Raw genomic sequence first — 23,751 nt, 5'->3', positions numbered from 1 at the left:
TGTGGGTGGAATCAAGACAGCCCCATCTGGGCCCTGCGGATCTAGGATCGAATCGAGTGACGTTACAAACAAGCCACTCGGACCTTTCAGCCCTGTTTAGCTTTTACGCAACGACACGTCAAATATTAGTTCATGGCGCAGCGCAGGGTGAGATCCTCTGAGACTCGGTGTATGTGTGAGAAAAGAAAGGTTTGGCTATATGAGACTGATGTCTCATTCCTAGCCGATGCATTGTTTGCTCCTCTTCTTGTCTCCATTTGCATCACTCTAAGCTGAAGCGCAAAGAGACAACTTCAACTTCGCCTAACGGAAGATACACGTTTGCCGTGTCCACGGAGACGTCAGGTCTGGATCTCGGACATACGTCGGCCAACTGAACCCAACACAGCGGTAGAGGGCCAGATGATAGACATTTCTGGCGCTCGACCAGAATTGTAAACTTTCTCCCGTACCCTTCCATCAAGATCTAGTCCGGATCCAACGGTGGGCTTGTTAAGGCTGAGCCTGATCAAGTGACAAAGGCAAAGTCAATTAAAACATGACAGCCAACAAGAGGCCATAACCGGGGTAATCTTTAATTGCCGATCATTTAGAGTTTTGCTCAAATCGGGTCATTTTCCCTCCTCCCCGTTGTAATCTTGGATCTGGCTCCCGTTCCCACTCCCGCTTCTGACGGCGGAATCACTCCCAGCCAGTAGATGCTCACCAACACTCATCATGTGCCAACATCAGTAATCGACCAAACGCCGCAAAAGGCTATCTGGACTCATCTTGATGTAATTTTATTGATTCATCTCATCTATCAGCTCGCCACAATGCTCTTGGCTGGATCATTTCCCCGACGAATGTGCAATTGGGTGGGTGTGAGGCCTTGAGCCTGGGCATTCTTTCTTGGTGCTAACGATGGAGGGCTAAATGTTGACGCCTCTATACAGTAGGCCAGCAAAAGTTCTAATATATTCCCAGTCTAACCCCGCTTTTAATAATTAATACTATAACTTTATTGCATTATTTAAATAGATTAAAATGCCTTAATAAAGGCAAAAAGTATATTATTTTCCTTATAAAAGAATAAGGTTTATAATAATATATAAATTAGAAGTTTAGATTAAAGATATTATAGATAGTATAGGGTTAAGTTATTATATAATATATAGGATTATTTAATGTAATTAAGCCTAAAAGTTATATAAAGATAAATTATATTTTAATAGGCCTTTAATATTATTAAATTAAAATAAAAGTTATATTAAAATATTTATTAAAAATAATCCTTTTATTTTATATAGAGATATTATAAGTTAGGTATAGCTAAAGGTATTACTAAAGATAATTTATTATTAACTTATTAATAAGAAAATATAATATAGATTTATATTTTAATACCTATTTTTTATTAAAAAAGCTACTTAATTAAGGAAATCTTTTATAGATAAATACTATTATAAAGATAAGTTATTTTAATATAGTTAGTAGTTTTTTAATAAAGTTATAATTAACTATATAGATAGTGATTATATTAAGTAGTTATTTTATTAAGCTATAAGTCTAAAGACTTCTTTTTTAAAAGCTTTTTTTAATAATACTATAAAGTAAGAGACTTTATAAAAATAAAGTCTAAGCCTATAGATAGTCTATAAGATATTTATAGATATTTTATAGTATAATTAATTATAATAAACTATCTATAGTTATCTCTCTTTTAAGGGATTTTAAATCTAAAAGGGGGAAAGTAATAGGCTAATATATTCTATCCTATTTATAGTCTTATTTTCTTAACTTTATTAAAGAAAGAAAGACTTTTTAGTATAATAATGCCTATATATTTACTTATTAAAAAGTTTAAGACTGGCTTTATTTTTAAGTAAAAAGAAGAGAAGTCTTTCTTACTAACTAGCCTCTATATAGTTTTAACCTTAGCCTTATTAAAAACCTCTAGAAAATCCTTAAAGAGAGGATATATAAAATATATCTTAAAATTACTATTTATCTAAAGTCTATTAAGGCAATTAGCCAGCTAATTATAGCTATAAAGAAGTTATAGACTGAAATTAAAGATAATATAGTTAAAAATATAATAAAATTAATACCTAATTAACTAAATAAGTGTTATTATATAAATAGCTATTATATTAAGTATTAAGCTATATAGTTAGAATCTCCTTTTAATTCTTTATAGATTTATATATATATTATTATAATTAAATAAATATTACTTAGTTAATTGTAGAGTAAAATGGCAGGGTATAATTAAGGTAGTTAGGGTATAATTAGGATATGTTGGAACTTTTATTTATGTACTGTAATGTCCTCTAGCGAATGTTATGCAGTAGTAGATAATGTAAGGATGCTCAGAATATGCCTGTGATTCATCCTGTCTTAAAAGACTTGATCTTGTCCTGCTATAGACCAAAGCTCATGTGCTGTGCTTGAAGTCTGTGCCATATAGGGTAGCTATGTTGGTTTGCTCACCATTGAGCAACAAATTATATCCTCTAGTCTTCATACATGTTGCGGCTGCCTGTGGGAGACCTAGGAAGGTTGCAGATTGGTATCAGTTGAATTCTCAGGCGTGGTCTGAGAACAGGAGAGGACGACTCTCCTTTGCCTGTTGATGTGCTGTACGGCAGCTGGCTTCCATTCAAAGTGTAGGCGGACGGACACATGATGAACAAAATATTACACACGCGTCAATGGAACCCAGATCTGATGAAAACGAGCCCAATAGTGTTTTGAGTAGGTATCGCTTCATATTCAAGAAAATCCTCTTATCAAGAAAAGCAAAGAAAAGAAAAGACCCATGTCCAACGCCTTGCCATTGCTGCATCTACAGCCCGAATATCCCACGAATAAGTATTAACAAAAGAAAAGTAAGTAAACTGTGAGCGACAGGTGCGTATCCAGCCAATCGAGCCTAGTCATCGTTATTGTTATTGTTCTTCCACTGCACTTTCACTACGCCCATTAGAATTCCCATGATCAACGCAACGAAGAAGATCATCACTGCACAAAGCGCCAGAGCGAGGATCTGCAGTTTTCTCTTCCGTCGAGCTCTCGCCGTAGCCACAGGTCCCATCTTGTACGGTGCATTCAGACTAGAGCCAGCACTGCTACCTTGCGGGTATGGCCAAGGCGTTGAAGGCGGATACTGAGGCGGAGGCGGGGAGATTGGCGATGGTGGTGCGAGTGGAGAGTATATCACTGGCGGACGGGACGGATCGTATGGAGGAGGCGGACTTGAGGGTATAGCGGGGGACCATGGCGATGGCGTTGGACTGGAGTATGCGGGGATACTGGCACCGAAATGTGTTGGTGGTGGTGTCGAGTAAGACTGTGGTGATGGTGGGGATGGCGATGCGCCGGGAGTAGCCATGGTTTGAGGAGAGTGATCGCCGGGTCGGTAAGGAGAGTCGTTGGGATATGCGGCGTCAGGAATCGAGTCTGATGGGTGACTTCCATGTCGAGGGTCTGGAGCGTCCATGGTTGAGTATAATTATGATTATGATTTTGTGAGATGTGTTGTATTGTGTTGTGATGAGGTGACTTGAGGTGAGGTTGAGAATTATATCGTGATGCCGAATAAATGTCGCAGTCGCACAAACAAACAACGAGTTCCTTCAGATCCGTCAACGTTTCACCAAGACCTCATCCAAATATCACAGATGAACTCTTTTCGTTTGTCGTCGCGAAAAAACCAAGTCTGTCAAGCGTGTCGCGCATCCATGATATCCCGCCCAAGTGTTCGTTTCGTATAAATTTGCCCTGTTTCGACCCCGATGCTCCGTCTCAGAAATCGACACCCCGGATAGTTATCCTCTATTTTGCTTGTTTTTCGGCAAAATGCATTGAAAGTCGAGGATATTGGATAAATAGACCACTCTCGCCTTATTGTTAGCGAGGCCTGGCGAGATACGAGCGCGATATTTGTTTGTTTGCTACAGGTAAATGAACTGTGACACAGAATATCAAAAGGAGCGGGATGTGCACAACAGAAAACAAACAACAGTGAGATTGAGGCAAAATGGCGTGAGAAAGAGTGAGAGAAAGGGAAAACGGTAAGATAAGAAGCACTGCCCCCTTCTCACGGGCACGGGAGCTATAACAAGGATTGGCACAGGCACAGACGAGAGAGGAGTCTCCCAAGAGCCCTTCAACTGCGGGGGACGTTCCTATTCCTTAACTTCGGGGACCACTCTAGCCACTCTATGGGAAATAAGACGAATTAATGGTGTCCTGCACTGCCCCCCATGGCGCCGAGCCCATGACAGGGGATTCGAGGACGTGGTATCCGTATCTTGGAGAGAAAAGATAAGAGATGACCGACTGCTAAAAGCTTGGCTTGAAAGAAATCTCATCATGGAATAAAAAGCAATCTCTTCTGTGAAACTCAGGCCTCGTCCGCGGCCACCAAAGATGTGACGAGATTCGGTCTGGGCGGCTTCAGAATACGAATATAGCTATCATCACTGTTTACGAGGCCTCTAAACTCAGAAGAGGCACCATAAACTAGCACCTCTAGTTGCTGATCTGAAACCGGCTTGACCCTTGCAAAATCTCCATCAAGCAAATTCCTCCATGCTAGGATCACCAGGATCGCCCGAATCACCTCGATAAAACTCATAACCTGTTGATCAATCTGAATGGTTCAATTGGTGCTAACAACTATCAAGACCAACAATGCGATGACAATGCTATTTTTCATTTTTGCTCAGAGCTGTTACAAATTACACTAATATCGCTATTCTACAAATCAAATCAACCGTCGCTATTATCCTCCCTTCACTCCATAACTCCTATTATATCCATATACCCTAGTATGGAGGTTTTGTCACATTGCCCAAACTTCCTTCGCTCGGCCGACTATCGATTCCTCGAAGGAGGTCCTGCAGATCCATGGTCTTTGTGTTCTGTGATCGTACCGACTTGGGCCGAGTTCCATCCCCTCCTCGGCTGGTCAGACTGCGCCGTGCCGATTTATCCTGGAACGATGTCTCAATCGACTGAATGGGACTCCTCTTACCCCCAAGCAAGTTCACGTCTGGCAGTGGTGGCACAGGAGGAACTGACTCGTCCTCGTCCTCATTATCGTCATGTAAATTTGGCGCCGCTCCAAGGGGAGGATGAGCGCTCAGAGGTCCTCTCTTAGACGCCGTGCCAGGGCGCTTGGTGCTTGTTGGGCTACTTGGCTGGTCATTCTGCGTAGCAGGGTTAAAGCTCATCTCTGAAGGGCTGTAATCGTAGCTGACCATGCTGTCTCCACTGTCATCGTCCCCAATGATGGCTGTTTTAGGCGGAGGGTTGCCTGATAGCACGAGCTTCAGCTGATCCACCGACGCAACGGCACCTCGGTTGCCTGCTGAATGGGCGGGTGAGGCAGCACTCCGTAAGCTGCTCTTACGGTGCCTGGGAATTGTTCCTTCGCGATCCTTCTCGCGATGGCCATGCGACGAGTGAGGCCTCATTAGATTGTATTGACTTCCATAAGGTGATGTCGGTCCATTCCCATTAGCGTGTCCATTTCCGTTCGTCTTGACCGTGAGGTGGCCTCGGTGTGTGCCCGAAGTTTCTGTCTTGGATCCTGCCAGAGATTCAGACTTTCCAGCAGCGGCAAGCATGGCACCCGCAGCATCTCTGGTCCAGTCTGCCAGCATCTGCTCGCGGAATACAGCTGGCAGCTCTGAATCGGGCTGATCCTGTCCAGTTAGAGTTGAGCCAAGGATTGGTCCTGAAAGAACCCTGCCTGGGGAAGGACCCGGGCTGCCAGGAGGTACTTGAAGGCTGTCGTGGTAGTGCGACACAATGTACTCTACAAGCGCCTCTCTGTCGTCGAACGGAAGTATTTCTTCTCTTTCGAGCGAAGCAGAGTCCCAATCTGGCTGTGGGCGCGCCTCACCTGGAAGTCCAACCGCATCAACTTCTGGAGGTGGCATGGTAATGCCCTGTACCCAGAAACCCTTTCTTCTGCGGCGCGCCACCTCTTGTTCAATCGCTATACCAATGTCAGAGTCCTTGAAGTCGAACTTCTCGGTGAGTGCCCAAAAGTATCCATGGCAGAGAGCTGCAGTCCGGACCTTGTACAGAGGCGTGTCGATCTCTTGTATATCCTCTTGTAGTCGGTAAATCATTGGTAGGCCATATCGGGCGGCATTAACGCCCAACTGCAAGACCAATCTTGTAAGAAGGATATGGAGCATGACAAGATCATTCTCATACTCGACGTACTGGAGGGCGTTATCGTAGATGACCAGATGCAGCAACGCCAGAAATTGCGAGTGTCGTGGCTTGGATCCTTGCTCACGATGGGAGGCGTTTGAGACGGCTCTACGGGTCTCCTTGTTGATCTTGAGAGACGAGCGAGAACGAGGAAGCTTTTCCTCGACGGCGATCTCATTCGCAAACGAAGTTTCTCGGTCAAGCCATGTAATGAGAGCGTCCATATATGCCTTGCGAACGTGACCATCTGGATCACGCAGAAGCCAGTGAGTTCCCTCCCAAATGTAAATTGGCACAGGGTTGCGGGACAGCCCCATGTTGCCGGTGAGCTTCTTCTGAGGGTTTGCAACTAAGAGAATCTCCTTGATAGCTCGGAGGCCAGATACTCTGCCCGTGTTGAGGGAGAAATAATGGTCAAGCTGCTGGCTGTCGCTCAGCTCGATGGTGGAGGCACCCGGTCCAGCTTCATTGTTTCCGTTCTTTTCGCCGCCAGGGGAAGAGTTGACACTCGCAGATCGAGACGGTTTGAGACGTAAAATAATGGCGGAAATCATATCTGAGATCTGATCTGCGTAGTACACGTGGGTCGCCAAGTCGCCAATGCACAGTTCAAGTCTGCCCACAAGATGCTTAGTCTTCTGGCGCACGACTGATTCAGACTCCACGGCAGAGGGACTGCCGTCGTCGCTCTGGCTGGTCGGAGTTCGCATCCTAAAAAGTTTCCTCATCTGCTTAATCAGACCAAGGAGAACATCCATCATGCTCAATCCGATGAGGTTGACGTCGGACCGTAGGAGGGAGCTCATGATTGTTACTAATGCGAGTTGTTCGTCCAATGTAGAGTCCTGTACGGGAATCCGTAGTAGAGTTTCGAGAGCGGCAACAAGGATTGTGTATCTGTCTTGCACAGGAGCCCAGCGCGAGATAATTCCATATATAACGATAGCCCAGCCGCTGTCTCGTTCTCGGTCATCATGGAGTTCCACCACAGCGTTGCCTTGTGCAACCTTTTCTTGAATAAATCCTAGGAGAGAAACGGTGGCGCCGTGGATCTGGGAACGGGTAGGGACGATGAAGATGCTCTTCAAACATTGGAGGGCCAATACGCCAACCTCTTCTTCTGCAAGCCTATCAACATCGCCGGCAGTTCCGGAGAGAGCAACAGGATTCGGGTCGTTTGCTCCGTCAGTCCCAACTGTCGCGATACTAGTTCTCCGTCTAAGCTGCTTTTCGGTGTCGACCTTCTCCTCCGTTTCGAGCCGTTGGTGTAGCGTTTCGAGGAAGTCGGGGGTTTCGGACCACAAGTTCTCCAGAATGCGAGGCATGATGACATCCATTTGACTGCCCGTTATGGAAGATAGTGCGTCCGCCGTAGAGATGCTACGAATAGCTTCGAGGCCCGCATTCCTCCATCGAACTTTAACTGGGGTAGTGAGAGATTCCTTGCCTGGCGCAGGCTTTGTCGAAGCAAGCTGAACGTACAATCGAACAATTTCCTCGTATTGTCGAAGGTAAGTCTGATCAGCCATGAGGAACGCGGCATCATGATAATCGCAAAAGGCCGCAAATGTGGGAAGAGAGGACTCGATCATGGTGATATCGTCGGAGCGGAGGACGGTGTCGAGGATTTTGAGTACGAAGGGAGCAATCAGGACCGAGTCCTTGTGAAGCTTTTCCATCAAGGCTGACAGAATCTGTAGAGTGACTTGAACATTCCTAGCGGGGGTCACATTAGCAATCATGGATTCCAGCTGATCATGACAGGTCCCAAACGCAAGATCGCATTGCGAGAGGGGCCTCGAAGAGGGCGGATCTGACACATCGACGTTTTGAAGGTCGGTGATATGCGACGTACCCAATGCGTAGACGCCAGACATCGCTAGCTGTCTTCTTCTCCAAAAAAGCGCCAATCTTCTGGATCTTGGAGCGACGACTCGTAGCATAGTAGAGAAGGTAGCTAAGCTCGCTACTATTCGGCTTCACATCTACAGCGCCTTTCGTAGTTCGCGGATAGCATTTTAGGACGAGGACCTGGTGTTTCGGCCGACATTTCTGCTGAATTGCATTCATCGCGCTCGCGTTTCTGCTAAGCTCAGCCCAGCCCCGTCAGGTCGAAGGGGAGATTCGGTGAAGTCGAGGGGACGAAGACGAGAGGTATAGGAGTTGGTTTGGAGCAATGAGACAAGCAGAGCAATATCGAGAGACCAGAAGCGACGCAGCCGAAGGAAGTCGCCCTGAGTTGACAACCTTTGGTTGAGGTGGTAAGTCAGGGAAGGGAAAGGTCAAGTTTTAGGTGGAAGGGAAGGGGACCAGACTTCGGGACGGGAGTTACGGGGGTCCAAGGTACATGCTAGGTACCCCACTTGCTGCCGAACTAAAAATCTCAGCCATCCCAGGGCAGTGGAATTCCCTTTGGGCAGAAAGCGGGAAAAGGAGAAGAAAATCAGCAGCAGGGATTATAAATAGGAACAGGGGGAAATTAGTTGTTCATCGTAATCTGTAACATTAGTTAGGCAGTGAATAGCTGATGCTTCATCCTCAATCGCATGAATATTCGTACCAAAGACCAGAACTTGATATAATGCCCTGATCTCTTGGTGACATACATGCCTGATTCTTCACAGCCAAGTACACGTTGTCCTCCACGTCTGTGCTGTGCCTCTCTCGTTAGGCTGTCCAAGGGTTTCCGTTTCGTATCGGGTTCAGCGGATGGCTTCTGACTCCGAATTTTGTCTTAGTTTGCGAGCCAAGTATCGTCAAAGTACCTCACTAGAGCCTAGACCACAGTTCCCCTGTCGGATACTGCCTGTACTGACAAGATGCAGCCCACGGAAACTTTCATGCATGTCTTGGTTATTGGCATTGTCTTATTATGCGTGCGTTGTCTTGAGTTAATCTCCAGTTCCAGCTCAATCAATGTTTCTTGCTTACATTAGTAGGTACTCACTGAGAATGGATGTCTTTACTACAAGGAAAGTTCTAGGGATATCCTCAGTATTAATTAGTTAGACCGGTGACAGCTGTGACGCAATTGTCGCCATCACACCCACCATCATGATAAGATCGACATCATCGTCACCACCATTCTTCACCGGAGTACAACCAAACCCCAACTCAGGTCGTCCCAAAACGCTTCCCGTCCAACATGCCATGGCTCTTTTTAATGTCAGAACGTTGTAAATTGCTGAGCCTCTGAAGTGGCGTGGCTTATTCTCACAGCCAGAAGGATTCATTGACGTATTTGTGAATGCATCAGACTGAGAGACCCAACAGGACTTGACTGCTTCCCGCGTAATCCTCTTCATCATGCGCTCACTTGTTCACCGTCATTCAACAACCTAGCAAACGTCGTGAATGGATGTTCCATCCAATCCCAACAGTAGCCGAATGCAAGAGTGCTTCTGAGACCCTGCTAGCATCACCGCTTCCAACAGAATGGTACAGGGTGAGTACTTGGCTGTCAAGATGCTCCTCTGACCAGCCACGTCTCGAAACGTCATAGTAACCATCGTCCGTTTCCCCATTCTGGAAGATCTACAGTATCAAACGCCGTAGCTAAGATCGTCAATATGTTGATCATTTGCATCTGACTGCTTTAGCTGTTCTCTTCTTGATCTTGACACGATATTCGCGCAAAGAAGCGCATAATGCCATGGTCAGCTCCAAGTCCACTTGCACGCATTGTTCATGCAAGTCTCGTACAGTCCTTTTCCTCACCGCATTCTTTGCTCGCCTCCTATGCCACGTTGTCTCTCTTCTTACCCCAACATCTTCACGTTGTTTGACTTGCACCGTCTCCCGATTTACATCTAAATCCGCGGTTTAATCTGTCCATCTCGGCCGATTCCGCTTAAGTGGTTGACTCCACATTAGACGTGTCGGCCATCAACTTAACTGCATGACACTTTTCGGGACCGGATGATCCGCATTCGAAACCGGCTGGACTGGGACAATAAACTCCCATGCCCTTAGAGGATCCCTGGCAATTGATCCCCGTCAGCCTTGCATCGTGGTAATTGAACGCCTTTCTGTCGTGTCCGGTGCAGCCGGTCACAGAGGCCTTGTGACTTGCGGGCGTGACAGCGACCGTGCTTGTGACGCAGAAAAGACGAGCCTCAACATTTTCTGTTCTTGCAATATTTGAAGATATTATACGGTAAGGTATTGATAATGCGCAATGTGATGTTTTGCATGTAAAGATTTGTTGGGGAACTGAATGTCGCTACCAAGTCGCTCACTTTTCCTTGCTATCCAAGCTGTCAAGAACATTATCGACGACAGCCTGGATGTCGTAGTAATACATCCAGTTCGATTTCTTGCCCTTCGTTCTTCTCACCTTTGCTTCAATTTCCTCGTCTACGGATAGCCCTTCTGCCGCAATCTCCTTACCAATACCTGCATACCAGTCCAAGACATTATATAGATCATGGTAATGTGGCGACCTGATGCGGTCGTACAACTCCAGTGCAGCCTTGATACCTCCACCTCGAGTCCAAGCCCACTCAAGGGTTTTGGATAGTGTATACACATCCTCAAGGGCAAATCCGGCTCCCGCTCCAAAGGCTCCCGACAAGGGATGCGAAGCATCTCCGATCAGGGCTATAGAATCAAGAGCTACTACTCGATCCAGTCGCGGCCCAGAGAACAGAGCAAATTCTTGAGTCTCGCCCTTTGCTGCTAGTCGAACAACTTGGCGAACGGGCTCACAGAACCCATCGTACTCGTGGACAAGTGTGCTGAAGTCAAATGGTCGACCCCAGCTGACGTGGTCTTGACCTTCTGACGGCCGAGAGATACGCGCTGTGACTTCAAAGTCGTCGTCTCCAAGCGGACTAGTAAATACGTATCTACCACCTAGATTCTGCCAGAATGTTGATGCTTGGGGGATTGTGCCAAGAGCATTAACTTCAGACTTGCTGATGATGGTGCGATATGCGGACTGTCCATTGTATTTGATTCTGTGCGAAGGAAAAGTAAACGATCGGACGACCTAGATGGTATTAGGCTTTTGATATTGATTCACCGATTGCTTTACGTACCGATCTTATGCCATCTGCAGCAATCAAGAGGTCAACCTCATCCGTAAAGCCATCCTCAAATTGGATGATTACTCTGCCACTTTGCAGTTTTTCAATGCCCACGAGCTTCTTGGAGAGCTTGATTTTGGACTCGTCGACCTCTTTGAGAAGAGCTGCTTGTAGCTTCGCCCTCCTCTGACGGCCACTGCGTTGGTGAATGGGTGTATCTTCGGGATGATAGCTTTGCTCAATAAGCTCACCCGTTCGCCCATTGCTGGTACAGTCAGCGTTGAAGTCCCCTGACCACTTACAAAATGACATACCGCTGTTGTCCACTGATACCGTCAGGAGACCTGAACAGGTCACTGGGCTTAATGTTCTTGGATGCCCCGTTCCATTCAAGCATCCTCCATGTATGCAGTTGAAGACTGATACCGCCACCTGTCTCACTGATCTCGGGCTTCTTCTCATACAGAGCCCAGTCAACGAAAGATAACTTGGCAAGGGCAATCGCGGCACCTAAGCCACCTGGGCCTCCACCAATAATGGCAGCTCTGATATTGATATTACCATTGCCATTTGTAGTGTTCTTAACAGTCATAGTGGCGAGTAGACATATGTTGACGAGCAATGAGTTTAAGTTAGCGACCAAGATGACTTTGACGATTGAAAAGAAAGGCAGAGTTTCCTTGCGTTTTATAAGAGAAGATAAGAAGTTACAGTGGTAGTATTCCAGTAAGTACTGATAGTGATGAGGCCATTTCAGATGTATGGCGCAATCAGTTAGACGAATTGGCAATTGATTGAACCCGCAATCGGAGGATTCTAGGCCTCCCATCAGTGGTCCGCTTCACTGAAGAATTGGATCTGCTGATTAATAGTAGATAATTCAAGTGGTGATTCCCGACGTATCTTACGACTTCAGTAGTGACGCCAATGTGGGATGCGAAAGGATGAGATGCTTCGTCAAACATGTATGTATGGTTGCACTGAAAGGACTTCGCTTTTACAACTACGAACTTGAATAATGCCCCAATGCCTCTTGGAGAAGTTGGTTCGCTGTATCCGGATCCCAATCAGCTAGGACTCTCTCTTCTGCGTCATTCATCTTTCTTTCCACGACCATTGCCATAACCCTTTGTGCCTCCTCCCCTAGAAGATGAACCCTTGCCCTCCAGAACTGAGATTCTTGTGTATCGCCATCTCTTGACCCAAAGAACCTCTCATCCAAGTACTTCCAGAATATTGTATCGAATGCCCAACTCTTTCTCGTAGCATAAGTAAGCCAGAAGCGACCACTCAACCAGCTCTCCCGCATATATGCTGAAAGGTGTGCCGGGAAGTTGATTTCCTCTCCCCGTTCCTGATCTTCCATTGAAAGTAGCCAGGTCTCGAGTCTGGCTTCGTAGACTTGGGACCAATCATCGATTCCAGACATCCACAGCTCTGGAGGCTGCAGCAATAGCCACCAGGGCGGATCGAGGCTGAATTGTGTAGGGGCAAAATATGCGAACTCCCAGTCAAGAGCTGCCGCGATATTGTCGTGCTTGTTCAAAAGAACGTTATGGGGCCTCAGCTCGTCGCACCAAAGCCGAAAAGAGTCAAATCCATATGGCATTGAGCACGACAATTCCAAAGACTGAGACTGGGCTGACCAAGTATCCTCAAGAAATCCAAAAGAAGATAGATGACCATTCTTTGCGAGTGAATGAAACAAGTATCGTGCAACATACTTGTTTCGGCATTCATCCTCCGAGTCAACAATATCGTGAACCTGGAAAAGTAACTGAGCCATGTGCATAGCTGCCGAAGCGGCGTACCATCCATCGGCACTGCGATACACCTGGTTCGATGAAGGAAGAACTGATTCTGGAATAGAAGCCTTGAATACCATGTCGTACATATTTTGGGTGATCGGTCGACCAGCCACTGAAAACTTGTCATTAACTTCGAGCAATGACCCGATCCTATGCCGGGTTGGCTTGAAGAGCTTGATCAGAAGCCCAGCCATCTTCCCGTAAAGGATCCTCAGATCCTCTTCAGGTATCTCTGGGTCCAGAACTGGCACCTCCTCCAGATCCCGGCCAGGGCTCGAGAGAGCGTCTGACATGCTCCGCTCGCTTTTCACGAATAATAAGATCATAGCCGGTCCGATATATGATGACGGAGCGTGAAAGAAGAGGTACGGAACTTGTACATCACTCTTTTGAGCGAGGTAAGATATGGTTGTAGCTTCATGGAGAGCCTTTTCTCCCCAGAACTGTCCCAAATCGGGGCGTGGTTGCCGAACAGCAATATCGAAGGCATCTCCATCGCAGTGCATTCGATAAATAACATTGTGTCTGCCCAGGATGACTGGAGGGACCAAGCGTGCAGTGTGATCGCAAACAACCTCGACAAAAGACACAACCTCTTTACAGGTCCTTTGGATGAAAAGCCGCTTTTCTAATTTCTCCCAAGTTTCTCCATTCAGTGTATGTGCAAGATGGTCAAAACGTCGCTGGGCCTCGGTATATGCAATGGAGAAAGCGGTAGAATTAGACATCGCGCAGGTTACTCAAGGGTTTGTGAGTGAGAGAAAACATGCAACATTTGGGGGATGCATACAACTGAGTCCTATATGCCTGAGGCAGAAGGAAATGATGTGACACAGACGGGACTCACACAGTGAACGACTTGAAAAGATTTGCCTCGTCTTATGTCTTATGTACTTACTTGAGCCAGAGTGTGTATTGATTGCGGTTGTACTTTTGAAAAGAAGTCTCAAAGACAAAAGAAGGGCAATCCGGTGGGTTAAACTGCCCATAAGCCTCCCATCCTATTCCTCATGTGATGATGTGAACCGCTGGGGAAAGTCTGTTGGTTGCTTTCTGCGTCGTTTCAAATCGTGCTTACACGATAAGACGCCAAAACAGTTCTCGTGAGGTACCTCTCGGACTTCATTCCTACTCTGTTAATACATTGAGGCCCGAGAATCACTCACTGTGAACATCAAGGGCGCGGTTTTGGTGTGAAGCACAAATGTATCCTCGCTAAACAGGATTTCCTATTCAGTCCTGAATGCGGTAGCACATCCCCCTCATATAGCTACTCGCAGCAACTTGGTCATTCGACAATGATGGCCAGCCACATGAAGCATGCACGTCGGAGCAAGATAAGTCCTATGGCAACAGGCGCTGAGGTTCGTGCTTCTAAACCGAGGCCAGCCACCTCGCCCGATAACCAGGTTCCAGACCGGGAGGGCTGCAGCTTAAACCCCTGGTGATTTACTTGCCACCCGCAGGTTCCGTTCCGTGCGTGGGACATGTTTGTCGGCAGATCATGATATCCTCAAGAACGGCTTGTTGCTTCGATTGTGGAGTGTCGTATCTGTAGAGCAACCCTTTTGGAAATAGGCATGCGAAAACAAGGAGGCATGTATTGTTGTGCATGCATGGAAATTGGGAGGGGAAGTTTGTGAGACGTTGCGTGACAAGTGCAATGTCACAGTGAGGATTTGCAGAGATCAGCCTTGTTTGGAAATGATAACGAGAACCGACATATATTGATGCGGCGTGGCAATACAACCTTGTAGGTGATCAACAAAACCCGCACCAATGGTCATTTTGCCAATAAGCCTATCAATTATTGACACAAATGTCACGTCCAACGTCCCTGTGATGCAACAACATTCGGACTTTTTGTGAGGTATCTGCATGTATCCATCATTTGTGAGAAGAGAAAACAAAACTGATTGATTGTGTAACAGTGCAATCAAAATGGGCAAATCACAGCGCCTCACTTTCAATTCCCGTCCGTGTCTGCGTCTCCGTCTGCCTCGTCTAGGCAGGAATTCCGATCCCGCTCGCACTGATCATGTTGCGAACCAGCTGACAAGGAGTTATATATCGGGGGGCCGGGTCCAGCAGTTCCCCCCATGCTCGACTTGATCTGGACACCTTACGATTATCTATCTCTGTCTCTCTCTCTCAAGAAAACTCTCTACCACACAACGCAACGCAACGCAACGCAACTGCACACTCCCAAGTCAGCATCAAATCAACCCACGCATCACTGCAATATTCAACATGTGCACCCAGACAGAAAATGTGGAAGAGTGCAGTCGATGTGGCTACACAACTGCTGTTCTAGACCCAATTGAGAGCTGCGGTTTGAGAACTCCGGGCTCGTACCTCGACCCAAAGGTCAACTGCTACGTCGGGAGATGCTATGGAGTGTCCTTCACTTCATATGTCGACGCTGTTATTTGCCAGACTTGCATTGCAAAGGAGGAGCGGGACAACATCAGACGGAACAACAAGAAGGCCGTCCATGTCTTTGAGAAGTGACGGGCCTGCACGTGATCGAACGGACTTTTGTATATTTGTATTAGGATTGAAATTGGAGGAGGACACGTCGATGGCATCATTGTAATACGTATGGACTTGCTGGCCACTGGGATAGGATAGTGGAGGACTGCATTAGCACTTGAAATTGATTATGTAGCACTTCGAGAAAATCGCAAATGAAGGCACTTGAAGGAAATTAACCCAGAGCATTGAAACGAAACACGACAGCGAGGTGAAGCCAATGCTTGACCTGTATAGAGGCATCCATTGATCCAACTGCGTGTCCCTCTGTCTGTCTGCCTTGTGACACAGCCTCATTTCAGCATAAAGCCTCTGAACCCCGCTTGAGAACAAACATATAATAACCCTTGAAACCCGACACATCCTTATCGAGAGCTATCAGAATGGAATGGCATGACCCCAATTGCCGTCGAATGGACCCTGTTCCATTTGACAACGACCTCTGGACGTGCCAAGCCTGCGGAACTGTTGGCCCTCTCAGATTCTTCCCTGACTCGCTTGGCGAATGTGCAACCCCAGAGCCTGCGAGTAACCAAGACACGCAAAAGGAGCCCATTAAGCGCTTATCATGGCCAGAATGTGCCGAATACTCTCAAGGATCATTCAGTCAAGATATCGAAAAGGCTTTGTGCCTTGTCAAAGCCAATTACCCAAAAGTGGCCACAGGAGTTACTTATCGAGTGGGAGAAGTGAGCGATGCTTACGGGCGGGAGGTAAGCTCTGATACCTGTAGCAGGTACTGAAATCTCACCGGTTAAATCAGATACTCCCTGTCATTTATCCCAAGTTGACAGAGCGCTCCCATATCCGGCTCCTGGAGCTCTTGCCGGCACCTCGAGAAAAGGCACTTGAAGGCCGATTCCAGGTAGTCGACATAGAGCAAATGCCAGCCTATGAAGCTTTATCGTATACATGGGCAGATGACAACAATGATGCTTCCCTCTGCCAGCGCATTTTTATCGGGCTTGGCAACAGAGCTCTACCCATCACGCGTAATTGCCATCAAGCACTGAGCCGTCTACGCCGCGAGACCGAGTCTTCGCTGATATGGGTGGATGCCATTTGTATCAATCAGTCTGACCTTGGTGAGAGGTCTGACCAGGTTGCCATGATGGGCACTATATTCTCGCAGGCAACGGGAGTACACGGATACGTGGGTGAAGACCCTGATAACGTCGAAGGTAGAGAGAATTGGGCAATAACCCTCCTCAAAGATGAGCTCCAGTCTTCCAAACCGACCTCAAGACACTTCAAAGACAACGCCGAGGAGGCCCTCGGAAGACTCCTAAGAAGACCGTTCTTTTCTCGTCTATGGGTGGTACAAGAAGTCCTACTCGCCCGATCCATCACCATTCACTGCGGCGATTCAACAACGCCAGTTTCTAGAGACGTGTTTATTAAAGCAAAGCTACATAAAGCCGAGGTCCCTTGGTGGCTGACAAAAATCGGCTGGATTGGAGCGCAATCAAAGGGCGATTTTCTGGAGCTCCTGTCTGCAACCGCGCTTTGCAAGATGAGCGATATGCGGGATAAGATATTCGGCCTACTTGGGCTGGCTGATGGCAATGAAGTCAATGTACTGAAGGCAAATTACAAGCTGATGGTACGAGAAGTATACATTGGGACTGCCCTATACCTCATCCAGCAAAGAACTTGGCATAATGTCATCGAACTTGCCGAGTCGATGACAAACCTCAGACTTCGTTCCAAGTACGGCATACCTAGTTGGGTTCCCATGTGGGACCTACAAGAGACTGCCTACAGCCCAGTCGACTTGTCCGAGCGATTCGGTGAGATAGAGCTGGGCTGGAAAGTGCGCTCGAATCGGGATCCTATTCTCTCATCCTTGACAGGGAACCCTCCCTCTCAGCAATTCAGAACTATTCCATTCTTGACGAATCATGGCACAGCAGGAAACTTCAACCCGACGCAAAGCTTCAAAGCTGTAGATGCAGAGACAGGCTGCCTTATAACAGCCGGGTATGAGATAGCCGTTCTATATTACGCCAGCTTCATGTCTGGGGATGACAACGGCACAGTGGATGGACAGTATCGTGAGACTAATTATCATATGCTCAACAACTCTGTTTTCCTTGCCACTAGTGGCCCCATGTCAAAGTTCCGAGATAAACCAGAACGTATGCTGGGCTTGAGCGATATCCTTTCTTTGGTCAAGATATATGGCTGCAGAATGCCTTTTATCGCTAACAAGCATGTACGGGATGGAGATAGCGTCACATACGAACTCCTTTATCCATGTGCCTCGGCTATCATTTATCCGATAGGCAAGGACCATCTTTACAGCAACCATCCAGATTTTGACAGAATCTGTACCTTGGAAGTCTTATATCCACTTACGCTGGAGATTATCAAATTTCTTTATCACTGGAGGCGTATGATCAAGCTGAGAAGCCAATCGCATGGTCCCAACGAATTTGATTCCTCTTCGTTGAAAGACGAAGAGATCCGCGCCTGGAACTTCTTTGTCAGACACTCAGTTCTCACTAGTGCAAATGTATCAGGATTTTCGGGAGAAAGACAAGAGTGGAGGCTTGAATTAGAAGCAAGCCCTGGCTGGAAGATGAACCGGCAATCTGCACTAGTGGACAACTTACTGTCAGAGTTCGCAGAGCTCATGAACTTTTGGGACTCGGGAGCCTTTGATTCTGTTGAGAAGCTGGTGCAAGAACTGGATATTGCAAAGACCACCCGGGAAATACAGCACTGGCACAGGACTCTTGGCCGCTTTTCAGCTTCCTTTTGTGGTCGAGGATGGACGGGCGACGCCGATGCCCAGCGGTCGTTGATAGAGGCGAAGCTTCGAACATTGAAGAAAGCGCACGAGTTCCTCTTCAACACTTTCAGTAAGCTATTCCCCACAGGTGCTAAGAAAGAGACAATGTTTTTGATGCCGATGGGGTTTGGGGAGATTGCTCAGTTATCAGAGGAATGGCTAGGAGATTATCGAGACGAGGAAGAAGCGGTTGCGATTATGGAGCAGAGGTGGATGAACTGTACGAGCCTGTTTTCAGTACTCGCCGAGTCTGCAGAACTTCGTGGAGAAGCTAGACGAGTATTAGAGGGAAGACGGGAGGTGTCAAGAATGTTTGGCATTGGGAGGGAGTTTGTAAGGATTGTGATCGAGTAAGGCTCATGTTGGTTTCGCTATCTACCCAATAGGAAACCGGGCTTCTTACTGGAAAGCATTCATGATTGATGATGAGCTTAGTAAAGAGAGAAGAGGCATTGGAGGGGCTCGAAGGATTTCATGTATGTAACAAACAAACAGGCAGACAGGATGTGTTCATGCCTCTGCCTTCAGGACTGGCGGATCAGTTGGATCGTAACATCGATAGTGAATGAGATAGTGGTATTGCTGACTCGCAATTGGGATGGTAGTCGTTGCTCTTAGCGATAAGATACGGGAACTTTTGAGGGACACTTGCTTGATCAGGTTAAGTGGATGGATCATGGCTGCCTGCTGATCCTTCACACAACATTTTCTCAAATACCTCAACTCAACCAAGTTGACTCACTTCTAGCATCCTAACCCAATCATCATACTTGTAAAAGACAGATCCAAACACCACCAACATGTCTCTCACCACCGAAAGCTCCGCTGTAGGTCTAGCCCCTCTCCCTCCTACAGATACCCTTCTCAGCTTGCGAACAGGCAAAATCCGCCCGCTCGGCGGTGTAAACATCCGCACCGCCATTAACAAGCGAGCGCGGCAAGGAAAATGGGAAGTGACCGCTGTTGGACTCGTCGGCGATGAGCAGCAGTTCATTCATCACGGTGGTCCCGAAAAGGCTCTTCATCAGTACTGTGCCGGTCACTACGATGTCTGGAACGCTGAGCTGCCTGGTAGAGAGGATATCTTCAAGATCGGCGGGTTTGGAGAGAATCTATCTGCAATGAATATGTCTGAGACCAACGTCTGCATTGGAGACATATTCCGTGTAGGACCGGATGTAATCATCCAGGTTTCTGGACCGAGACAGCCGTGTTACAAGCTCAATCATCGCTTTCAACACAAGAAGATCTCGGCGATGACGCAGGCCAGTGGCCGAACAGGATGGTACTACCGTGTTCTCCAAACTGGATTTATCGAGCAAGGCGATGCTATGAAGCTCGTTGAACGCATCAACCCAACCTGGCCACTCTCACGAGTCCAGAAGTACCTTTACCATGAAAAGGATGACATTGAAATCTTCCGGGAACTGGTATCACTCCCTGCCCTGTCTGAAGAGATGGTTGGGATATTTCAGGGCCGACTTGATCACGGCACCGAGGACATGAGTGGCCGTCTTGAAGGTGATCGAGTCCCTGTCGTCTGGAGACCTTACAAGCTGGCAAACAAAACGGAGCTGACTCCAAGGATCAAATCTTTTATCCTTGAAGCTCAGGAACATAATGAGGACTCGGAATTCGGAAAATTTCCATTTGTGCGAATTCAATTTGGTCCAGATGGAAATATCTCTCGTGCCTACTCTGTCGTATCGGGAACCACGAACCGTTTTGAACTTGGTATCGCTCGAGATGATAATTCGAGAGGTGGATCCATCTATCTTCATGATAACCTGAATATTGGAGATATCATCAAAGTCGCCCCAGGGCACAATGCTACTCCACAACAGAACGAAAAGGTGGAGACCAATGTGTCCAAGCATATCTTCATCATCGGCGGTGTTGGAGTAACAGCCTTTCTTGGCGAGGTCGAAAAGCTGTCTCGGGAGTCGGTCGAAGTTGAGGTCCACTACGCTGTGCGGAGCCGCAAGGATGCGGCCTACTTGAGTCGCCTACCACTCGACAAGACCACCATTTACGCAAAAGACCAAGGCCAACGACTTATTCTCAGCCAAGTTATCCCTGAGCCTACGGACGACAAGGGCCACAGACCTGTTGTCTATTGTTGCGGTCCGACATCTCTCATGAACGCCTGCCGTAACTTGACTACCGATCTTGGCTATCCAAAAGCCAACGTCCATTTTGAAGAGTTTGGCGATGCCACGACAGGAACTGGGGAGCCATTTGAGGTGGAAGTCAAGTCAACTGGTCAAACGGTTCAGGTACCTCGAGAAAAGTCCCTTCTTCAGGTACTTTCTGATGCCGGGTTTGAGATCGAGTCGTCATGCCTGGTTGGAAACTGCGGCACATGCATGGTAGACTATTACGAGGGAGAGGTTGATCATAAGGGTGTGGCTCTAGACGAGGAGCAGAAAAGGGGATCTATGCTAAGTTGCGTTAGTCGTGGGAAGGGCAAAATTGTTATATGATATTAGTTTAGGATGTGGCGTCTGTCTCATCGAGGCAGCTCTGGGAACTCTCATTTTGAATTTTGTGGATTCTTGGTCACAGCTATTATGGTTTAACCTTATACTCAAAGGGCTCTACATAAGCTAGTTCTGTTGAGTAATTATGTTTGGACATAAGATGAATATCTCGAGTGATGCGAAATTTAAAGTACTCGCAGTAGTGTGTAAACCGGAGAATTCACGAGTCCCTTTGAGATTGGACTCCTGGCAAGAGAAATACATACACACTTTTAATTCCTATATCAATCTGGTCCCTAATAGCAAAATAACAACAACTCCGTTCCCGTAAAATAACACCGGAGAGCTGTCCTGCGCTCAAAGTATCATCAATCTGAGTGAAACTTTTCCGTCTTCCCTACCCTCAGTATCGTCATTATCATAAGCTTGGGTTTCTTGTAAAGACCTCTAAGCCAGGGGTTTATGAGTCGCTAGCTGGATTGCCTGGCCGGTACGCCCAATCTAGGAATTGTTGCAGAGACATGGTGTGTCAATCCTGATAGATTCACATATTCTTTCCTGTCCAAGTTTACTGTCCTGCTGGTACAGGGCTACTCATCGTCCATCAAGTTCATCCCAATGGCCTCAACAGCTACATCGCGGATGTTCTTCCGCTCTTCTTTGGTAAAATCCATGTTTACAGGCCAGCTTGATTTAATAAGGCCAAGGCGACTTGCTATGGCCTGAGGAACATCGAGATCCTGAAAGGTTGCGAACTGCTTGAAGGTCTCAAGGTCTCGAGAACACATCTGTGCACAGATCGTTCGTAGCGTGAACTCCGCCTTAAAGTAACACTTGCCTTGGTTATCGAGGCTTGTGAGCGCCAGGATCAATGTTGCAAGCGAGTCGCCATCGTCTGATGAAGATGCTACTTCTTGTAGTGCGAGAAAGCCAAGCCTGGGAAGAAACATGGAGAGCCAAGAGTCGTGAGTTTCTGTCCCATGTCGCAAGTAATAAATTCTCAGCAGTAGCTCTTGGTTCCTTCGAGCATCTGCATATATCTCAGAGGGCGTCTGGCCAAGTGATTTTGTGGGATCGTCCCAGCCCGTGAAGGGCTTAAAGAGGTCCGTCACAAGAGCCCAGTATTGTATACTACAGCGGTTAGCAAAAAGTAAAATGAACCTTGATTACATACTGTAGCTTTAGCTGAAAAGGTAGGACTATTTTCCCTGGATACAAGTCATCGGGGAGACCATCGAACCAGGACCGTAATCGAACATAGAACTCGACTGCCTGGCCAAGGTAAAGGGACCGGACTTGTACAGGACGGAACAAAAAGAGGCCGATGTCGTTGAATATGGTCCAGAACTCCAAGTATGCCTTGAACGCTTGGTGATACTTGGTTGAGACGGGCTCTTGGCTGGAAGGATATCGAAGCTGGATATCGCCATACCAAAATGGGAACTCGGCGGGGTGCGGCGTCTGAGGCGGCTGCTTGACCAGAGGTGATTGTTGCAACATGGAGGACATGATTCTGTTTTCAATCTCAGCTTCAGATTTAAAGAGGGAACGTAGGAAGACCACCCTTGCCAAGCGAAAAGAGCCCAGGCTGTAACTTCAAAAACAACCTTGACATCTTGGTCCGCCTCCTGTTCACTAGCCGAGTTGAATAAACCCATGAGATATGCGAGAGCCACGGCCTTGGTTAAATATTGGTATGCGGCGCCTTCAACACCATGATCGTTCATGGTAATGTTCATCACGAGCATGGCCTGGATTGTTGTGATTTTTGGTCGACCTGTTTCAAGTTCCAATAAACGCCGGGCCTCGGCGAGGAACATGTAGCCAAGAGTCTGTGGATTCCAATGCTCGTTGCGGTGCGCAACCATGGGGGTAGCGTGACAAGCATGAGCTAAGATAGCATTGACGAGAAGGCTGGAGCAGAAATGACGAGATACAGAGCCAAGACCGCGTAAGAAACACTCTTTGTGGAAGAATGGGAACGCCGAATATATGTGCAGGAAGTAAGCTTCCATGAGACTGTGCAGCAAAGGCTCATCCGTGCACACATTCGTCCAGCGAGAGATCGTAGCGCAATCCAGCAATGGTTCGACTAGTCTCGCAGAGTAGTATGGCATGTACTTTGGGGCCTCTAAATACGAGATCAAACGTGCATCAAACGTCTGTGGAGACTCCGGGCTAAAGTATGGCGCCTCGAAGGCCAAGGAGTCCATGTATACACTCTTCGTTTTGGCGAAGATACCAGGCAACGCACACCGGTTTGGGAGTGTGTAGTGGAACTGGGATGAAGGGGCTAGGTGCAACTGCATCAGTAGATCCCCGCCCTCCACTGAGTTCAAGATAGCCTCTAGATCAGCTCCTGTTCGAACCCGCCTGAAGATAGCGAGTGCTATATCCTCGGGCTTCTCGCGCATCATCGTAACAATAGAATCAAGACGATCCTTATCACCATTCATCTCGGTGAACTTACGTTGCAGTGCCCGATAAAGCATCTGAATGTCGGGTTTTTGACCAAACTGACATTCAGAGTTGCGGAGTACACATGGCTCGCACGGCCACGGAACATTGCACTGCATATATCAGCCGAGCTCTCGCATTGATAGAGGCAAGAATACTTTTAACTTCCGCTTGCGACATTCATCACAGGCTGCAGACACAGGCCGGAGTCGCTTCCGCAGAACGATATTTGTTTGGGTCACAGGCGTGGTGGTCTGGGTCTCCACTGGCCTAGCAGGGCCAGGTAACAGGGGAACCAGACTAGACATAGCGAAGTAGGTAGTTTTGAGTTAGATCGTCAGGAATATTGGGGCTTTATCCGAGGGTAAACTGAGTCGACGTTATGCCACAGATGGTAAAGCGGGGTGAGGTGAAGGGCGAAGATATCTGGGTCATAATAA

General features: G+C 47.3%; 7 protein-coding genes; 2 read left to right on the top strand and 5 right to left on the bottom strand.

Annotated features, from left to right (window-relative positions):
• Positions 1-2,914: 2,914 nt before the first annotated feature.
• Positions 2,915-3,481, bottom strand: FFUJ_05786 (uncharacterized protein; the record flags this gene model as incomplete). The annotated part of the gene is made up of 1 exon (XM_023579037.1): positions 2,915-3,481. The coding sequence occupies one exon, from the start codon at positions 3,479-3,481 to the stop codon at positions 2,915-2,917; it is 567 nt and encodes a 188-aa protein (XP_023431946.1).
• Positions 3,482-4,811: 1,330 nt separating this feature from the next.
• FFUJ_05785 (related to myosins, conserved, ubiquitous membrane protein required for cell viability) lies at positions 4,812-8,090 on the bottom strand (the record flags this gene model as incomplete). The annotated part of the gene is made up of 1 exon (XM_023579036.1): positions 4,812-8,090. One exon carries the CDS (start codon positions 8,088-8,090, stop codon positions 4,812-4,814), a length of 3,279 nt encoding a protein of 1,092 aa, XP_023431945.1.
• Positions 8,091-10,447: 2,357 nt separating this feature from the next.
• On the bottom strand, positions 10,448-11,832 carry FFUJ_05784 (uncharacterized protein; the record flags this gene model as incomplete). XM_023579035.1 has 3 exons in its annotated part: positions 10,448-11,203; positions 11,253-11,505; positions 11,555-11,832. The coding sequence occupies 3 exons, from the start codon at positions 11,830-11,832 to the stop codon at positions 10,448-10,450; spliced, it is 1,287 nt and encodes a 428-aa protein (XP_023431944.1).
• A 411-nt stretch (positions 11,833-12,243) lies between these two features.
• On the bottom strand, positions 12,244-13,776 carry FFUJ_05783 (uncharacterized protein; the record flags this gene model as incomplete). The annotated part of the gene is made up of 1 exon (XM_023579034.1): positions 12,244-13,776. The coding sequence occupies one exon, from the start codon at positions 13,774-13,776 to the stop codon at positions 12,244-12,246; it is 1,533 nt and encodes a 510-aa protein (XP_023431943.1).
• Positions 13,777-15,963: 2,187 nt separating this feature from the next.
• Positions 15,964-18,728, top strand: FFUJ_05782 (related to heterokaryon incompatibility protein het-6; the record flags this gene model as incomplete). XM_023579033.1 has 2 exons in its annotated part: positions 15,964-16,293; positions 16,344-18,728. The coding sequence occupies 2 exons, from the start codon at positions 15,964-15,966 to the stop codon at positions 18,726-18,728; spliced, it is 2,715 nt and encodes a 904-aa protein (XP_023431942.1).
• A 446-nt stretch (positions 18,729-19,174) lies between these two features.
• Positions 19,175-20,857, top strand: FFUJ_05781 (related to phthalate 4,5-dioxygenase oxygenase reductase subunit; the record flags this gene model as incomplete). Its single annotated transcript, XM_023579032.1, has 1 exon — positions 19,175-20,857. One exon carries the CDS (start codon positions 19,175-19,177, stop codon positions 20,855-20,857), a length of 1,683 nt encoding a protein of 560 aa, XP_023431941.1.
• Positions 20,858-21,444: 587 nt separating this feature from the next.
• FFUJ_05780 (related to nitrate assimilation regulatory protein nirA) lies at positions 21,445-23,619 on the bottom strand (the record flags this gene model as incomplete). XM_023579031.1 has 4 exons in its annotated part: positions 21,445-21,985; positions 22,029-22,367; positions 22,418-23,424; positions 23,470-23,619. The coding sequence occupies 4 exons, from the start codon at positions 23,617-23,619 to the stop codon at positions 21,445-21,447; spliced, it is 2,037 nt and encodes a 678-aa protein (XP_023431940.1).
• Positions 23,620-23,751: the final 132 nt, after the last annotated feature.

Source organism: Fusarium fujikuroi, chromosome FFUJ_chr06 (assembly GCF_900079805.1).
Source record: "Fusarium fujikuroi IMI 58289 draft genome, chromosome FFUJ_chr06".
NCBI classification, from domain to species: Eukaryota; Fungi; Ascomycota; class Sordariomycetes; order Hypocreales; family Nectriaceae; genus Fusarium; species Fusarium fujikuroi.
Note: the sequence above shows the minus strand (reverse complement) of the source record. Positions and strands in the feature narration are given on the sequence as shown.